This window comes from Crocodylus siamensis, chromosome 2 (genome assembly GCF_052110815.1).
Source record: "Crocodylus siamensis isolate JL-2025a chromosome 2, ASM5211081v1, whole genome shotgun sequence".
NCBI classification, from domain to species: domain Eukaryota; kingdom Metazoa; phylum Chordata; order Crocodylia; family Crocodylidae; genus Crocodylus; species Crocodylus siamensis.
In genome coordinates, this window is record NC_143396.1 from 245,491,683 (window position 1) to 245,511,803 (window position 20,121).

At 41.7% G+C, this 20,121-nt stretch overlaps 1 protein-coding gene across 4 annotated transcripts in view; it reads right to left on the reverse strand.

Annotated features, from left to right (window-relative positions):
• Positions 1–20,121, reverse strand: part of HEATR5A (HEAT repeat containing 5A) — a 132,538-nt gene that overhangs the window by 53,210 nt on the left and 59,207 nt on the right. For all 4 annotated transcript variants that reach the window (XM_090033561.1, XM_090033559.1, XM_090033560.1 and 1 more), the window contains 9 exons: positions 18,066–18,165; positions 17,083–17,192; positions 11,561–11,724; positions 11,279–11,454; positions 9,162–9,267; positions 7,778–7,968; positions 5,277–5,436; positions 3,390–3,579; positions 2,621–2,790 (listed from right to left, as the gene is read on the reverse strand). In XM_090033561.1, the coding sequence (XP_089889687.1) occupies positions 2,621–2,790; positions 3,390–3,579; positions 5,277–5,436; positions 7,778–7,968; positions 9,162–9,267; positions 11,279–11,454; positions 11,561–11,724; positions 17,083–17,192; positions 18,066–18,165 (1,367 nt within the window). The remainder of the gene's footprint in view (positions 1–2,620; positions 2,791–3,389; positions 3,580–5,276; positions 5,437–7,777; positions 7,969–9,161; positions 9,268–11,278; positions 11,455–11,560; positions 11,725–17,082; positions 17,193–18,065; positions 18,166–20,121) is intronic.

Here is a 20,121-nt window from a genome sequence, read left to right on the forward strand (position 1 = left end):
TGGACAAGATAATTCAAATATTTGCTATTAACAGCTGAGCAACAGGACAGCAGATCCTGGATTCTGTAGTGTTTCCCTGATGGAAATATGTTTTACCTACCAAGAGAAAAGGATACCAAAGATGGTGGATCCTTTAAGGTTACCTGTTCCTCCAAAAGTAACAAGCTCATGCCTAATGTCAAATATAATGTAGAGCTCAAAGTCGGTCACAAAAGTTTTTTTTCCCTCTGCTTCCTCCTGGATCTTGCAGATACATTTCTATGAGCACCTCGTATAAATCCACAGAAAGAATCTGCATTCCATGAGAAATCAGAGCCTATGCCCATCAGTGATATACACAAGTTACTCAGAGAAAGGGCACTGACGAACTTCTACAAGACAGAGAAGGCAGAGATGCTAGTAAAATCCCAATAATTCACTCTCTTGGCTTCTGAAGAAAAACAATTGTGTGTTCCTGAGATTTACATACATGGAAATGGAATGAATCATGTAGACAGCAACTGCAATCCAACTAATACCGTCTCTGATTCTAGTAACTTCTAAAGCAACCAGACATTATATATTGTGAGAAAACAGATAAAAAGAACACCGTCTCCCACCCCATCCTCATTAAAAAACTAGGCAACTGTGGCATTGATGCCTACACAGTCAGATGGATTGCAGATTGGCTCAAGGGTCGTACTCAGAGGGTGGTGGTGGACGCGTCATATTCAACCTGGGGGGGAAGTGGGCAGCGGAGTCCCCTAGGGTTCGGTTCTTGGGCCTGCGCTGTTCAATTTCTTCATTAGCAATTTGGACAATGGGGTGAAACGCAACCTGTTTAAATTCGCTGATGATACCAAAATTTGGGGTGAGGTGAGCACGCTAGTAGGGAGGGAAAGATTGCAGCAAGATCCGGATAGGTTACAAGAGTGGGCTAACAAACAGGATGCGTTTCAATCTTGACAAGTGCAGGGTGCTGCACTTGGGCAGCAGAAACCAGCAGCACACTTACAGAATGGGAAACTCTCTTCTTGAGGTCACGGAGGCAGAAAGGGATCTTGGAGTCATTATTGACTCCAAGATGAACATGGGCCGACAATGCGAGGTCACGGTTGGCAGGGCTAACCGGACCTTGTCATGCATCCACCAGGTGCATCTCGAGTAGAGCCAGGGAGGTGATCCTCCCCCTCTATGCGACGCTGGTCAGGCCACAGCTGGAGTACTGCATCCAGTTCTGTGCGCCCCATTTCAGAAGGGATGTGGACAACATTGAAAGGGTCCAGAGGAGGGCCACCCGCATGGCAGACCCTACATTGAAAGACTGCGGGACCTAAACCTGTTCAGCCTTCACAAGAGAAGGCTGAGGGGGGACCTGGTGACTGTCTATAAACTCACTAGGGGGGACCAGAAGGGTTTAGGGGAGACACTGTTTCCCCTAGCACCACCTGGCATGACAAGGAACAATGGACACAAATTATTGGAGAGCAGGTTTAGATTAGACATCCGCAAGAACTACTTCACAGTTAGGGCGGCTAGGAGCTGGAACCAACTTCCAAGGGAAGTGGTGCTGGCTCCTACCCTGGGGATCTTTAAGAAGAGACCTGATACCTACCTGGCTGGACTCATTTGAGTCCAGTTTTTTTCTCCCGCCCAGGCAGGGGGTTGGACTTGAAGATCTACAAGGTCCCTTCCGACCCTACTTCTATGATTCTATGAATATTTTTAGCAGTACAGTGATCAGAAAAAAAGGACAAAACACCTTAGTACATGGGCAACCAGAAGTTGCCTTTGGTGCTGAAGATCTTATTGGAAAACATTAACCATGTCTTCTAGAGACAATCAAACAGCTCAATAACTACCAAGAGATATTAACTTTGTGTCTACGTTCCTGAACAGGACTAGATACTACAGAAATGGCTGCTAGCTAAAATGAAGCTGTATAATACAAGAATATTTTAGAAGAGACTGAAAGAAAATCTGAGAAGTGACCGTTAAATGATGCCATTTACTTTCGTGACATGCGTGCAAACTGAAGTGGGACTTTTTATATAGAGTTCTAAGGCTACAATATAATGGCTCACCTGCAGTGCAGAAGTGCCACAAAGAGCAAACTATACTTAGATTTCTTTGTATTATAAGCAATTCCATTATTTTTCAATATTGAACATGGAAAAAGTAATCATTCGTTAATAAGTGAACCTAAACCACTCCCCACAAGAAATTCATAAGAAATACTAGCCAGAAACCTAGAGCAAAGTTTCTAGGTAAAGCCTAGAACAAAAGCACCAAGCTCATAACTTGAAGTCAGTCAGAAGTTGAGCCAGAGAAAAACTGGCAAGATGTGTTATTAGTTGCTATTATAAGGCAGATGTTCTATACTATAGGATCTTGCAAGAAAGAAGGGAAATAGGTAAGTAGTAAGGGGAAGGGAGAGAATGACTGAGCTTATTGGGAAAGACACCAAAACCTCTCAGTGTTAAAGAATGCTTGATTGTAAAAGCACCATTTGGAAAAAACATAGCATTACATTTATTTCAAAAACTGATATCTGCTGTTTTAAAAAACATAGTATGTTCCTAGTCAAATGTTGCAACATTTTAAAATACAGGGAAAAAAGCATTTGCAATGTTATACTCACGCATAGGCAGCTGACAAGGCTAGACAAGTTGACATGTCGTGGTGCAAACATATGAAGCTGCTGAAGGCAAGAGATGGCTTGAGCCTGAACGAGGCAGTCAGGATTATCCTGCATCACTGCACAGCCCAGGAGACAGGAAGTTCTTAAGGCTGAAACTGTGGTAGTACTGCCTACAGTTATAATAATCATAATAAAAAAAGGGCATTTCAAAATTTTAGCAGTTTCATTTTCCTCTGGAACCACAGTAATCAGCCTTTTCCCCTTCAGATGACACAGATCTCACATGCCCTATTAAAGAACGCTGGAATATATATGAGATTATTCTCTGCTGTCAATGTGTGCAGCACACACAGCTCTATGGCAAAAATCAAAGTATTTATATTTAAATACCCAAATCTGCCTTTTTTGGCACCTGCATTTGAAAAGTCCGCGTCTAATTAAAAAAAAAATGTTTTGGCAAATCTGCTCTCAACTTTTTCATATAAAACCCTCTAAGCATAACAATTCTTGGCCCAATAAGACACTTTTAGAACCAATTGCAGGCAAGGGAAAAAGGTACCTGAAAAAATGCTCATCCTGGAAGTGCAGTAGACACTACACAAGGATTCTGTGAGTACATGGTTTAGGAAAAGACCTCTCACATCCCATTTCACAAGTAAGGGGAAATATGCTAAAACTTGTTCCTAGCACACAATTAGTTTTCAAAATTTCAATTAAGAGCATAACCATGTTCTCACTGATAAATCACAAACTTGCTTTGTGTATATACCTTGCAACTCTGGACCCAATGTGGTGATAAGTGCATTTAAACAGCGACCAAGGCTTTGGTGAACTTCAGCATAAGCTGGAGGCACAGTCAACAACAACATGAGAACAAGGGAAAGGGTAGGTTCCACATGGACATGATACAAAGGACCGGCTGAATCTATTATCAGCGTTAGAGCATGCAGTGCCCAAGCCTGTAAAATAAAAGATATTCTCATGTCATATCTAGGTATAATACGATAACCTTATACGCTAGTTTGTAAATTTTGCAATTAAACAAAAATTAACACAGAGATGCACCTAATGCTTTTAAGTATGAGATAAAGACTCGAAGTATGGATTTACTTTGAATATAAAAATGGTGCTGGACAATATTTTAAAGCAGTCTCAATCACTCTTCTCAACTCTTACATGCCATATTGTACTCCTATGTATTCAAAAGATAGTCGATAGAGCTGACAAACAATAACATTCAGTTAACTTCACAGACCTTATGAGTGTTTTATAATACCCCTCAACTAAAAACCAGAGGCTGAGTACAGATATTCAAAAAGCCTAAGGTTGAATCAATCAAATCTCTGCAGGTTTCTAAGCTGTATAGATAGAATCAGGAGGAAAAAGAACTCACATTTGCTCTTCAGTTGGGGGAGAAAGGCAGATGTCTGCACTGGTGAAGCTAGAAGTCTGGGGGTATTCCTACACGACTCCCAGCATGCCGGAGATTCCTGAAGGCGGCAGAGTACAGCCAAATGGCTGTGCCATCTCTGATTGGCTGTCAGGCACACGAGTCCCCCTGTTGCCCTATCATCTGTCAGACAGCTAGCAGCATACTTGCCCCCACTCAATGGCATGGAGGTTCCTAGACTTTGACCAGCGTAACAGTGTGGGGATCATCTCCAGGTAAGACAGAGGAGGGGAGTAAGCAGGGTTTGTGAGCTGTTGGGGGAGACAGTGCCAGCGGTACACCCCATATTCCCAGAAGGGCCAGCAGGGCACAGAGTGTCCCTACCTTGTCCTCCCAAGCCCTGGACCCTGTGCTGAAGCAGCTCAGGGAAAGACTTGCAGGACTTCCCACCCTGCAGTCAGTGCTTAATTTCTGGCTGAAGTTGTTTCTCTGCAGCTGCAAGGGCATAGCTGCCTGCTCCCCGCCCCCCTGGGACTGGAGCTCATGTCTGCAGAGAAGCGGCTTCAGCACTGGCTTCACATGGCACTGGCTCAGGAGAAGGTAAAGGAGGGGGTAGGTGGGGGGAGATCCTTTGAGCCCTTCCTAGAACGGCTTCAGCACAGGGTGCTGGGGCTCAGGACAGGGTAGGGACATGCACCATGCTCTGCCAACTCGGCCATGAATGCAGGATGTGCTGCTGGCACTGCCTCCCCCAGCAGCTTGCAAGCCCTGCTCCTGGGAATGCAGTTCTGCTTTTGCCCTGGCTGCAGCTGATGGACAGAGAGCTCGGGGATGGGGCTGGCTAGGCACTCAACTGGAACAGCTCAGCGGCAGCTCCCAACAAGGGGAGGTTAGCAGGGTACCTGCACAGGCAACTGGGATATGGATGGACAGTGAGCTACCTTGATTTGCGAGCAGATCTGGCACTGATGTTTGATACACTGGCCTAACCTACATCAAGTCTGATATTACATCATTTTCTTGGGGGGGGGGGGGAAATCTTAATTCACCTTCAAAACAAATTTAACTCAACCAGTAACATTTTCATGATTCAGGTAAATACACCAGACATTTTTTAAAAAAGGAAATATCAGTTCAGGAATCTTGAATAAGGGCTTGTTATTTAAGCTGAATCTTAAAGGCAAGGAAAACTTTCACTCCCAGGAACCACTGATTCAGACACAAAACTTACAAAGGACAGACAACCTAAGATATATAACAACGCACCTGTACATCTGGAGAAGTACTGTCCTGAGATAAGGTATAAAGGATTCCAACACATGCATTCAGATGTTGTGTAGAGCCTATTCCTCCTAAATATCTATACAGACATCCAATAGCTAAAGAATGACTTGTTCTTGACACCACATCCCTAGCGGATTTTAGCCTTTTAGTTGTAAGAAAAAGGGAAAATAAAGCTGTTAGAAAATGTGACTTCAAAAAGAGATACTGTTGTGTAATCTACATGCATAGTAAATGATGGTGCTTTAACTTCAGAACAAAAGCAAGAAACATTTTAATAAGTCCTGTTTATGCTGTCAATGTGTAAAGCCATTTTAGTACAATTTATAATCTCTTATTCCAGAGACGCATTAGAATAATCAAGGTGCACTTCTTAATTCAAGTACAATTGAGAGAAGCTCATGGCAGCAGGGGTTTTAACAGCTGGACTCCAACTTCTGAAGGTGCTGTTACAAGTTACTTTTAAAACATTTTAAATCTGTGGAATGTTATGCTCTCAAAGTTGGAACAATTTCAGAGTAGTCACAAGTTAAGGCTTAATGTTGTCCCAGACCTGCACAACTGTGACTTCACACTGGAGGGCCTGGAGAGCAAGGCATGAACAGAAGCTGGATTCTATCCCTTCTCTGGGGTGGGAGAGGAAGTAGGAGGGTGGCATGAAGCTTGACATGCTGTGGCTTCCCTCCAGGGGCAGAGATGTAGTTTCCCTCACTCTGCAGCCAGGCAAAGTCAGCCAGAGCCATGGGTGAGAGGAAAAGTCTTTACCAGGCAGGGAGGAGAAATTGTGAAAAACAGAATGAATGAATAAGCAAAACCTTGTATGTGTGTCACAGAAGTGGGCTGGGCCAGGGGGGAGCTGGGTTAGCACTCACACCAGGGCAGAGCTGAGACACAGAGAGCTCACTTCATACATATTCTACTCTCTGGGAGCAGGAAGGAGTGGTTAACGCCAGCCCTAGGGCAGTAGAGTTCAGGTGGGTTGAAAGTTCATCCATGGAGCAAACAAGTGGGAAAGGCTGGGACTGCTGCATCCTGGGATCCTGGAGGAATGAAAGTAGAGCCTTTTTCCTCCCTGGACCAGACTAATAATAGCCTGGAACAACCTGTGGTAAAATGGATCAAAGATAACCCTAATCTGAACTGGCATAATTTAACACAGGTTAACACCCTTTAATAGGTGAATGCTCCCATTTTAAGTGTCTTTACGATGGTTTAAAGATAACCTGTAACACCACCTTAATTCTGCCTCCTGTGCCTATAGGATTGCTTGAATTTCCCTCTACTTGAGCACAAAATTACTTGTATATGCAGGTGCAGACAGTAATGACAATTTTTGCCTGATCTGACCACGGAAAGTACTCTACAGCCATGACGAAAAAGAAGTGCACAGCTATAGCACTTTTAAAAGGTCTGATCCTGCAAAAATCTGAACATTCATTACATGAGGGTTCATATGAATACACCCCAAAACAGAGTGCCTTCAGTAACTTTTGTCTAAGCTGCCTCCCAGCTATCAGAATGGGAAGGGGGAGAGGGCATGGAGGGAGTTCAGATTGGGGAGTTTGGTCTGGGAGTTTTCAGCCAGTGCTGGAGGGTGGGGCAGGTGAATTAGAGCTACCCTTGGAGATGGAGGGCTCCAAGCCACCCACCCCACACTCCAGCGCCAGCCAGATAACCACAGAATGAGCTCCTTTTGCTCCTTTTGCTCCCTTTGCCCCCTCCCATTCTAAAAACAGTGCACACAGGGGAGGGGAGAGGGCTGTTGCTAGATGAGAGTGAATGCAGGCTTATAGCCAACATGTGGATTCCTGAACCCCCAGGACTCAGCAGCTAACTTCTGCTGGGTGCAGTGAATCGTAGTTACTCATGGTGCTTACTATGAAGCACCATGAGTTTAAATGGGGAGGTGCTCTTCTGTCTGCACCTTGTTTTCTGAATAAGGGGAAAAACGATAAAATACAACAAAATGTATGAAATTAAACTCACATACCAGAAATGTGTTTCATAGCCAGGAAGCAGAAAGTGGAAGAGTAGATTGGGCATGGCTTACAGGGCAGGAAGCACAGGGCAGAGTGGCAGATTGGACAGGGGGATGGGATTAGAGTGACATTTGGGGAGGTTGCTGGGCTAATTTGTGACATACCTACCCAAAAGGTTGGCCTCAACTCTGATACACAATGATTATCCTATTAAAATGACACATTAAAAAGGTACAGATGATGTAGCAGCCATTTTTTCCAGCAATTTGACTCGACTGACTTATTCATATATGCCTGCATAATTTCTCCTTTTTTTAAAACAGGTCTTTCTTCTTTAAAAAAGCAAAACTCTATGTGCAAAAATTTGGTATTGCCTTCCTCCATATATTTAAAATTGTTAAAACAACTGGGTTGTTTATATATGAATTACTTTATTTTAAAAATATTACCAGGACATGCTGAGTTCACATGACAACTTAATAAATACACTTGTTAAAAGTAACTTACCTGTCAAAACTAACTTGGGCCAATCCTGCAGTGAAGGCACTGTCAGCAACCAGCTGTGCCAGTCTGGCCAAAGATTCTGCACCAGCACATCTTAAAAGTGGGTTACTACTTTCCAGGGCACCCATTACTAAGTTCAGTGCAGCTTTTTTAACTTCTTCTGGACCTAAACTTCCTTTGCAGCTTGCCAAGTGCTAAAAACAAATATTTAATATTTTACATGATACTTTAACTTTTTATTCTAAATGTCATAAACCATAGCCATAACACACACACACACACAAACTGACTTAGAGAACATTGCATGTATATATGTGAGCAGACCATTTATACTTAATTTTGAAGCAATTCAAGGTTTCCTCCCTGTCCTTCAGAGTTTACACAGAGAAACTCAAAAGGAATACAGTATACAAGATATGACACTTAAAATCCTCAAGCGCTCCTCTCAGTGGTTATCAGGGGCTGGTGCCTTGCTCACCTACTGCACTCTACATTACTGGAGGAGAGGAGAAAAAAATCATCACTAAGACCTACCTCTTCTGCGAGGGACAAACATATGCACACAGATGCACGAACACACACAGCCACTCCCCTCGCACACATTTCAGAGGAAAGAGGAACAAGAAGAGCAGTATGCAGAGCCCCTCTTCCTTAAGTAAATTAATCTACTGAGAGGAAAGAAGCAGAAAAGGGGAAGGTTAGGAAACAAGTGGTGAGGATATATTTGGGGAGGAGAAAATAAGGAAAGACAGTAAAATTATTAAGGGAATGGGAAAGAGAAAGACTGTAAGAACAACCACAAAACTCGGAGCAGTGTAAAAGGGAGAGGATATTTTCCAACCAAAGACAAAACAAGACCTATGAAGAATATGAGAGAGAAACATTGATAGAAAGAAGAAAAGAGAAAAGGCCTTGACAAGACACTTCAGAAAAAAAGCCTTTCATCCAGAACTTAAGAGGGCCAAAGAACGTACAGAAGAAAATGAGAGCTGGAGAGAGGGAAAGAAATGGGAATAAAAAAAATCAAAAGGAAGACAGAATAAGCAAAAGATCCAATTTTCCTTTACTTTGCTATACTCTAATGTTGTATTTTCCTAGAAGAGGGGAGATTAGAAATATAGGAAAGCTCCAGCTGTGATCCTCCAGTGTAGATGAGGGTGGGGAATCATGCATGCAGGTATCAGTCCTGGAGGCTGCCTAGGGTATGGCTACCAGCAGAACTTATTTTTCACACTCAGAGACTAAGCCCTTGTTGTGACTTCACTCACAAATCACGGCAGTGATAATTTCTAGAAACATTTCCATGACAGAATCAGAGTTGCATTCAAACTGAATGCCACTAAGTTTTAGTAACAAAAGCAGTGTTCATAAAAATAAAAAGATTTACCTTCAGAAAACTAGAACATGCAGAAACAACATTTAATTGCACTATCTGCTGTCGTGAACCTTTTGTTTGTTTTATGGAATCCAACAGTTGTTCTAATACTTGGAGCCTTAAACCAAAAGGAAAAAAAAAGGTGAATCTATTTTTTTAAAACATGAAGCAAAATCTTTATATTATAGAAGCACTTGAGTGGTAAATGCAACATGCTAAGCCTCAAGTATTTTCTAATATCCTGCCACCATCATTCAGCTAGAGCTTTTCATTGACTACTCTTCTGATGTTAGCAAAGGAGATATTTCATTCAGGTGAAGGAATTTTCTTTGTAGACATGCACAATATATTATGACTTTGTATAAGGTAATGTACATATTTGTATCTTTTGTTAGAAGCTTTTCAGCATATCTGTCTCATATTAAGGCCATATTTTAGCTTTTTCTAGGGCCTGAAGCTCTTTTATAAAACAGCAGCATACTGCTTGCAGAGGTATTCCTTAATAACAACACAGAGCTTCAGAAGGCAGAATCAGTGCTCTGTAAATTGCTCTAAGACTTCTTTTTAAATAGCATTTCCTCAATTCTCTTGTGCTTCTTTCTGTTCCTGTCCTTTGCTCATCTCTTACTTTGCTGCAACTCTGCCCCACCTGCTTCATTCAGTGCCTGTTAGCCAGCTCTGCCTACTACAGGAATTCTTTGCTCTCAGTGTATGCATTCCCATCATCCATACTGGCTGTTCTTTCATAAAAATCAGTTTCATTACATGGTTACCAGTGAATAGCAATCACACACAGAGACTGTGTGCATGAGGCAGTATAGATTTTGGGATGTCTTGTACAAAAATAATTAGAAGCAGTTATCTACAGCTACCAGTGGAGGTCATGAGAATCAAGTAAAAAACAAGATAAAAACAGTAAGGGGGGGAGGGGAGGAAGGGAAAGAAAGAGGCAGGGAGAACAAGCACACGGAAAAGGGTAAAAAATGAGAAGTCAACTCAGTGAAGTAAAAATAAGGAGAGAAAATGAACAGCAAAGAAACACATTACAAGGGTGCACGGTAATCATGCTGGGAAGGGTGTGGGCATACATATTTGGGGTGGTATAGATAGGAAAACACACAGACACACCAATTAGGGCATGGGAATGGAGGGGGAAGTGGCAGTCTCTTTTAACAAAATACAGATTTAACAATTGATGCTTGCTGAAGCTTAGCAAAACCAATCCATTTCCCTCTGATACGGCTTTATACCACTGCATTCAAAACACCAATCTCACAGCTATCTTCTGTTTTAGTTAAACTGGATGAGATTCCCTTCAGAGCTTTCAACAGTGCTGCTTAGTCAGCCAGAATGGAGGATCTGTAATGACTCAAAGCAGAGATCTGCAAAGCACAATTGCAATGCAGTATTCCACATCTGTACTCGCTGACAGTGGGAGTCAGGACCCATCAAATGAGCACTTGCCTCTTGTGCAACATTACAGAGAAGCACCATCACTAGTCATTGTGTTCACTTAAAGATTAATTGTGTAGTGCTTTGACAATATCAAGCAATAAAGTAGTGATAACATTTATCTTCATTACTAGTAAGAAAATGGGGAGCCAGCAATAGCACACAAAAATCATGATGGATTCCATGCCTCCTCCATCGATACTATCATACAACTGTATTATAAACAAATCAAAATGGCTTTTTTTTTTAAATAAAGAAAGAAGGCTTTGATATTTCTTTATGTACTTTTGTGTTTGCAAATAACTGCTTTGGGTTGTTTCTTTTGGACTCTCCAAACCAACTTCTTTTCCTTTTTACTCTTCCATCATCATCTTAAAAAACTTTTCTCTGGCACTGTCAGCTGGATAAAAGATTAAACTTTACATGACTTTCTACCATCTTTCCTTAGTTCCTACAGTCCTTAACAATTAGTATGTAATACATGCCTCTAATTTTCTATGACTTAAAGTCTTCAGATTGTGTACATAACCTACATTTTGAGCTCATAAAAGTTCCCTCCATAATTCATATCCCTGACATTCAATAACACTTAAATTATATCTTCTATAAGACTGTGACTATGTGAACCCTGATTTAGGTTCTTAAAAGATGCCCAGTAGCTGAAGTAAATACTTTACCTCTGAGATTCTGCTGTGTGGGAAAATATAACTCCAAAGAGATGGGCTGCTGCACTGATAACCAATATTGTTGGAGGCAGGGGTTTAGGCACTGAATCACCTTCTGCAACTTTATCATAAATTGAATGAGGGTCATATTCCAGGCTTCCTCCAGCTATATTGTTACCTAAGACGAGCTGCAAAAGGAAAAAATATGATAGTTATGTTTCCTGGTTAAGTCAAAAACTAGTGTTGACCTGCCACATGGGAAAGTATTAACAGTTATGCTAGAACAACAAATACCTGCTCTTCAATAAATCTGTGGTCAGTCTCCTGCAATAAAGGACCAAGTAAAAGAATATCATCCTGGTGACAAAAAGGAGGAAGTAAGACTGTAGAAGCATCCATTTGACTATCAGGGGCAGTCAAGTCAGCTACTAGCTCTTTCAGAACAGCAGTGAAGTTTCCTGCAAATTATATGGAAGATGACAGTTTTAGTCAAAGATAATTGACAGATTTGTAAACAAGCAAGCCATTTATACTATCATAAAATATATTTTAAAGCACCCAATCCCTGAAATTTCTTCAAAGAGGCAGGACTGCTACATTAGCAGACAAGCACCAACTTCAGCTGAACTGCATGTGGTTACTAAACCACATGCCACATGTGGCAGCTGAACACTAAAGAAAAGAACCAAAAAGTTATAAGACTGTGGCCTTAGCTTTATTGGACTAAATGGAAAAGAATGGACCAATATTTTTTAATCCAAGTTACTTGTTGGCCAAGAGAAGGGGACAAAAATAGGAAAGGACAAGATGACAATTTCCTCCTGTGATTTTCAGAAAGTTAGTTTCAAGTTTCAAATGATTACTTTAAGATGATAAAACAGGAATTCAACTATCTGGCAGTTGGATGTTATTTAAAATACTCCCCAGCATCTTGACCAGCTATCTACACAGCAATGTATACAGCCATGACCTGTACTATAGATTCAAATATTTCACAAGTTTGCATTCATCAGACAGTAAAAGTACACTATACCAGTGAAGAATCTAATGAAAATATTCACTGGTAATTTAGTATTCAAGGAAAGTTTACACAAGCTTCTGTCTCTTAATACACAAATATACGATGGCTTAAAGTTATATCTTAAGTTATTCAAATGATACCACTCCGGCTTTATGATTTGGAGGACATTTGCTGGCGCTATACCTTGTGGCAGACTGCACTGCAGTTGTGCGCTATGTAAATCTATCTTGTTGACAAAACACTAGGCCAGTTACCTAAAAATTGCCTTAAGAGAACATGCAACAGTCAAGTGGTCAAAAGCTAAGAAATGGAGGTGCTACCTTGTATCTCCTTCCCTCATGCACAAGTATCCTGGTACAAGTTCTAATTCTATTATCCCATGTAATTTTTCTAATAGAACATCTGCTTCATTATGTGGCTATGAACTTTTCCAAAACTTTAAAAAAAGACTATGAAAATCCCATCAGGAAGACCCATTCTAATGCTTGTATAGGTTATCAGTACAAATGGGATCTTTAGGTAATAGTGTAACAAGGGGTCAGTAAATAGGGTATATGCCCCACTATACCAACATGCCTCATGAGAACTAAGGATGGATACCTGATCAAGGAAAAGGGAGCCATCAACACCAGTTGGAAGAACAAGTTAAGACCTCATCTGAGACTCTGTTGTTGATGAGTATTCTTAATTTCATCCCACAACACCCAGTCAGAGGTGATCTCAGAATCCCTCCAACTCTTGACAAGGCAAGGAAAGCCATCAAATACATAAAGAATGACAAGTCACCAGGAGCAGATGGAACCCCTGATGGAGCAGATTGGAAAAATCTTCAGGTAAAGGCTAGAGGATCTTACATCACAGCTCCATGCCCTTAAGGATCTGGAACACTAAGGAATCTCAGATGACCTCAGGGACACCATGACTTAGATATGAAAAGAGACAGGTCTGACTATGGAAATTAGAGAGGGATTGCTTTGCTGCTCACCACAAGAAAGATCACTGAGAGAACCCTCCTGAACTGTATCCTTCTACTTCCTGAGGAGCTCCTCCTGGAATCTGAGTGTGGGTTTAGGGCATCAGGAAGCACAACTGACATGATCTTCGCTACTTGCCAGAAACAGGACAAATGCCAGGAGCAACATAAACCTCTCTAGATGACTTTCCTTGATCTCATGAAAGCTTTTTAATATGTCAACCAAGAAGCACTGTGGAGGATCCTTCTGCGATACAGATGCCCACCAAAATTCATCATCATTTTTTGTTTGCTCCATGATGGTATGTGAGGGGTATGTCTCAGTAATGTATTAATCACAGACCACTTTGAGATGAAGACTGGAGTTAAGCAAGGCTGCATCATTGCTCCAACACTCTTACTGATCAGCTCCAGTATGCTGATGATGCTGTAATGTATGCTCACTCAAAAGCTGACCTTCAAGCAATTGTTGATGTCTTTACTGAAGCATACAAGACATTGAGACTGACACTTAACATTTAGAAGAATAAGGTTCTCCATCAACAAGTTCTTAATGAGCAGTTCTCAGCTCTGGTAATTCAGATTTATGGTGAGACTGGAGAACGCTCAGCATTTCCTGTACCTTGGAAGCCATCTTTCACAGAAGGTTGACATTAGCAAAGAAATCCAGCATCACCTCACATGTGCAAGTGCAGCCTTCATATGACTGAGGAAATGAGTGCTTGAAGACTGCAACATTAGATTGAAAAACCAAGCTTATGGTTTATCAAGCAGTTGCGATCCCTACTTTACTGGAGCTGAGATGTGGACAACACACAGGAGATACTTCAAGTCGCTGGAGAAGAACCATCAATGCTGCCTGTATAAGATCTTTTGAATCCAGTGAGAAAACAGATGCACTAATGCTAGCATCTTTTTGCAAGCAAACACCACAAGCATCAAGGGGAGGATCATCTAATATCAACTTCACTGGGCTGGCCATGCCATATGGATGTCTGACTCCAGACTTCCAAAGCAAGTTTTATTCTCCCAGCTCAGTCAAGCCGTATGCTCAAGAAGAAGGCAAAGAAAGTGCTTCAAGGAGGTCCTCAAGGGCAAACTGAAAAAACTGCAACATCGACATCAACTCATGGGAGACTGTTGCCCAGGACTGGCCCAAATGGAGGAAGGGTCTACTGCAGGGATCTCTGTACTTTGAAGCCTCATAATGGTAACAGGAGACAGAAGAGTGGGAGCAGCAGAAACAGTGTGTTGCAGACCAAATCAAGAATCCAGAGCCACCTACCTCACATAGAAACGCATGCCCAAGTTGCAATAGAACCTGTTGATCATGGATTGGCCTTGTCAGCCATCTTTGGACCCACAAGAAAGATAATCATATAAGACACTCATCCTTGACTGTGAGGGACTGCTAATTATGATGACCCCACAGCTCAGCACGTGTGTACTCCAGATACCCCAAACAAAGGATCCATGTGCTAGTTACCCCCCTCCACTCATGACTGGAACTGGGTGTTTTTATCACAAGTCCTGGGATGCTCCAAAAATTGATAAGCAAAAGAGGTGCAGAGCAATCTGGGCCAGCTCCACCTCACGGAGGGCAGGGCCACACTAATTGTATACAACATGCTAAGAGAGGAATTCTGGGTGAAGTTTGGAGCCCCATTTGGTGATGTTTGCTAGACAGTTAAGGCTGGTAAAGAAACAAGAATCATTGGAAATGGGAAAGAAAGGCACAGCTCAGCTGTGGGAATGAAGAGGGAGTCAAAACGTATTCAGTGTAGTGGCTCACCATTACTTTAAACACAGTTGGCACTAAGGGAGCTGAGTTCAATGGGCACTATCATATATCTTATTCAGATGGATTGCACTAATATATCATTGTGGTAAGTTCCCATCAGTACATTTGACAAACATGGACCATGTGTTTTATAGTCATGCTCGCTGTTGGTTGCATTTAGTCTATTTCCTAGCTGGTTTATATTACTGAACACATGATGGTTCTGGCAGCAATATCATGATAGACAATATGTTTAATGAGGTGTCCTTCTATGTGAATATAAGATGAAGGGCTTTTCCTCCCCATGCTGATTGGGAAAAATACCTTGCATCTTGTATTCGAATAAATATGGTGGTATATTCTGCTTTGAGTCCTTATGTATTCAGGGACACAGGATTTTGTACATTCTTTGCAAATAAAATTACATCAAAGATATCTTTTCCTCAATGGAAACAACTGGCAAAGCCTCAAGTTCTGGCTAACCAATCAGACCAAAAAAAGCACTATGAACTGATCTATCAAATTCTTCATCCCACATGCTTCTCTGAACCGTGAAAAAGGGACACAATGCAAATTAAAAGTACAGTTTGATCCAACATGTTTCCAACAATTCAAGTTAAATAAAAGAAAACATTAGAAATGGCATAATCACAATGTTTTCAGATATAATTGTGACATTTTTGTCTCTAAATACTAAGCCCTACTAGCTTCTATACTGAGCTGTCATATTGGGATTATATTGTGGAAAGAAAGGAATGTCTTTAAACTCAGCTCTCCCACAAAGCTTTTTGCCTTTGCTAGATAAAAATATAGTTAACAGTACTGAACACCAAAGGACCTTGAAAATAAACTTCTATTAGATATCCTGTATCAGGGGATATGGCACGGTTCACAAGTGCCCTGTGTGTGACACACAGCAGGTCCAGGAGAGGGCAGAGAACAGCAGCAGACAAAACACAGAGAAGATAGCTATGGGTAGCATTTCAGGCAAGGAGTACAGGGAAGGGGGGTAGAAAGCAGATCAGCATATCGGGGGAAAAGGGGGATCAGAGTAGCATTTGGAGAGTGGGAAGGCTAGTTTGTGGCATGCATGCTGTCCTACCTATTCCCATACTGCTGTGTTTCAAGCAGATGAACTACTTCAGTCTTGCCTCATATGGAAGGCTCTCCATACCACTAATCTGGTCATCTCTCACATCCCTATGGAGCAGATAACTATTAGGGGGAGGAATACTTTCAGTATATTGAGCTCAGAGCTGATTTAGGAGTTGAGGAAGCAAACAGTCCCCCTGCCCAGCTGAAAAGCATAAATCTCCTACTCTCTCCTGTCAAGCACTCCAGCTGCTCCCACTACAGCTGCAGTCCACTACAGAACTACTGAATGAACCTGTTTGTCGATTTTATCCAAGCTAAATTTCTGAATCTGTACACAGAAATTTTAATTGAGTACTATATGCTACTCAGATCATTGGCATTAAACTGCCAATTAAAATACTGCTACCATAATTATTTTCTGCTATGTAAAAGTGAATCTGCCCCAAGATTAACTATTTCACATTTAAAATAAAGTTTAGGTTAAGCAGTCTGTAGTATACACTGAGTCCAGATGTATATATTTGTAATAAACTGTTAGTCAAGGCAGTTTAGAGGAAATTAAATCTCATGACGGATGGTATAATTAGCTTATACTACAATTATCCTCCTAGACTTAGGATGCATTGGAAAGTGAGATTAGTATCATGACACTTGCATTTGTTTTATGCTGAATTAAAACCATAACAGTCTTCACATTCCTAAAAAAAAATCAAGACAAATACTCTACAGTGCTAATAGAGGGAATGGATAAATGTGAACACTTAGGAAATCTAAAAATACTGTGGCTTCAATGCAACTTTATGAAATCAACCTGGATGGTAAAACTGGCACTTCAAAAAAAGATTAAAACAAATCTTGCTAGCTGCATATGTGCTATGAAATGAAAGTTCACAAATTAACCTTTAGCATTTTCCCATAACGATACTTTTCTGGAAGAAAATACCTACCTTCATAGGTCTTTGGGGGCAGAACAGCCAATAATTCATAAAGTTTGAGCCTGTAAACAACTGAAGAGGTTTTTAAAGGATTTCCGTACAATTTACATAATGAAGGAAGCCTGAAAATGTAGGAAACACATCACAGATGTTAAAGAAGATCAAACATTATGTAATGATATTCAGTTACAGATTAAATTTAATTTGTTCTGCAATTTCTATTCACCCCCCTTGAAGCAACACACATTACAGCTGCTATCTAATTTGCAATGCAAACACAAATGCAAGCAACTCTTATTTCTATTAATTTAGAAAACTAGGGATTTTGCATTTCAAAGATTTATTTCATGTAGTACCATGGAAAGATAACAAGCTTTTATACTGTGTGGAATTCTACTTGTCTTTATTGCCGTCAACATTTTTGTAGGTTGTCTTCCTACATTCCAGCCAGGAACAAAAAAATTTAAACATATCTATATTCAGTGATTTAAGATGCATACAAAGATATGTACAGTGACTACATATAAAGGGGAAAATACTCCCATTTTATGCAGCAATCCTAACACAAGAAATGTCCATTTATAAACTCTTTCTGCTCTAGAACTTGAACTGTGTTAGGTTTGTTTTATAAAAATGAGCTTGTATAAACATAACTATTATCCAGCTATGTTTAAAAGTAGGAAAATGAAATCATTAATATCTGATTACAGCAACAAGAGGCAGTCTGAAAAAAAATGGCATTAACAAATGATATATTCATTTCATTTTTGTTTTCTCAGCTTGACATTGCAACAGGCAAGGCAAATTTCTGGGAATTTGCAGCATTGTAGTTGAATGTCTATCATAACCTTTATATTTAATGAAGTGCTACTTTTAAGTATGTTTACTTTTTCTAGACCATTCACTAAATTTGCAAGGTACCAGAAGAAGATTCTGCTGTTCTTTCTAATAGTATTACATCTTAGAATTGAATTTAAAATGGTGGATGCACTTACTGTGTCAATAAATCAACAGCACATGGGAGAGGAGGGAGTAGTCTCTGAATGACTTCATCTGTAAGCAGACCAGCACAATACGAAACAAAACTTTTGATAGCTGGAAAAAGAAATGGATCATTGGAATTACAAGAAAATTCTATGACATTTTCTCACTGATCACTTCAGAACAAAAACAATATAAAAATATAGCAATTCTGACCTATGATTTTAAAAGGTAAGGAAAAAGTCAACTAGCTCTTCAATGGAGCTCCTGCTCTTCAACTTACAATGGAAGCTACATATTTTCAGCCCTTCTGAAAATAATGACACATTTTGGTACCTCACCATATTGATTTTAATGTCTTGATTTTTAAGTGTGTGCACACATGCACACACAGAGACACAGATATGTTTGCATTTAAACTAGAAGTTGAGATAAGGGAATTGCAAAGACAACAGACTACAAATCAAAACAATTTTTTTCTAAATTTCACCCTACTATGAAGATGCACTACTTACATGGTAACAGTCACCATTCAATAATGAAATGCAAAAGAAATAAACTAACAAAGAAATAAATTAATAAAAATCTTAAAGAAATAGAATTCTGAGAAGATGTTCCTTCCCAAGACCAAGTCCTTTTCATTTTAAAAAGGACAAAAGAACTGGCTGAATCTGCTTCCAGATTTGACAGTTTTCCCTTTAAAACTAGCTTACAGTTACTGCAGAAAGTATTTCCAGTAAAAGCTCTGTTATCCGGCATCCATGGGGAATGGGGGGGTGGTGGCAGTTAATCAAATATACCAGTTACCTAAGAGTTATACTTATCTCCAGCTGAGCCGGTGCGCCAGGACTGTCACTCCCTGGCATCAGTGTATCAGTGTGCCGGGGGACAGCGAGGGGGGCCCCGCACAAGCTACTCTGCCCTGGGCTGTGAGAAGGAAGTGGGACTCAGCTTGTGGTATCAAACCGGAAGTGCCACAGTGGGACTTCTGGCTTCGCTTCTGCTGTGTCAAATTGGCAGGTGGTACGTCAGATGCCAGATGCCAGTTAAGAGAGCATTCCAGATGGTAAAGTGCTGGATAACACAGCTTCTACTGTATTTTTATACAGATATATACAGGAAATTAGACTAGGGGTGCATGGAGAGACTTTTTTGGGGCTGATATTTAAGGAGGCCAATATTTAAGGAGGCATATTGGCTGATACTGGTCCGATTTCCGATACAGCTGCATGCAGGGAAGGGAAGGGGCGTGGGAGGGGGAAGATCAACACCCCCTGTGGTGAGGGAGGGGGCAGGGGTTAGAGTAGGCACTTCCCAGGCAGGGTGGAGAGGGGGCCAGAGATACGGCTTGTGGCAGGGTAGGCAGCTGCTTGCACCCCAGGAGGGCATGAAGGGGAGTATGTCTCCCACCCAGATCTGTGCGGGGTGGGGCAAGGCGGGCTGCAGCCACAGTTGCATGGGGATCTTCTCAGCAGGGGTTAGGCTCAGAGCAGGTGCTGGCAATGTTTGGAGGATGCTGCATCCACCCCAAATTTTGCTGGTGCTCTGCTGCCAACACTGCTGCTGCCAGCCACCCAGAACAGCCCTGGCTCAATGCCCCACCTCCACCCATGTGCCAGGAAGAGTTGGGGCTGTGTTGGGTGGCTGGCAGCAGTGGTGCTGGGAGTAGAGTGGCAGCAAAATCTGGGGTGGATGCAGCATCTTCCAAGCGCTGCCGGTGCCTATTCCGAGCCCAGCCCCTGCTGAGAAGAGCCCTACGCAGCCCCGGCTGCAGCCCACCCTGCCCTGCGCAGATCCAAGGGGGCACCCTCCCATGCCCTCCTGGGGTGCAGGAAGAGGCGGGAGCCACCCCCTCCCCCCCACCAAGCTGTGGCTCCAGCCCCCTGCCACCTGGGCAGCACCTGCCCCTGTCCCCTCCCTTACCGCAGGGGGCATTGATCTGCCCCCCCATGCCCCTTTCCTCTCCCCTCTCATCCCCCCACACCAGACTTACTAGCTGGAGGCAGCTCTCTACACTGCCGGCTCTGCTCCTCACTGCCTGAAGTGCCGCACTTCAGCTGAGCACAGCAC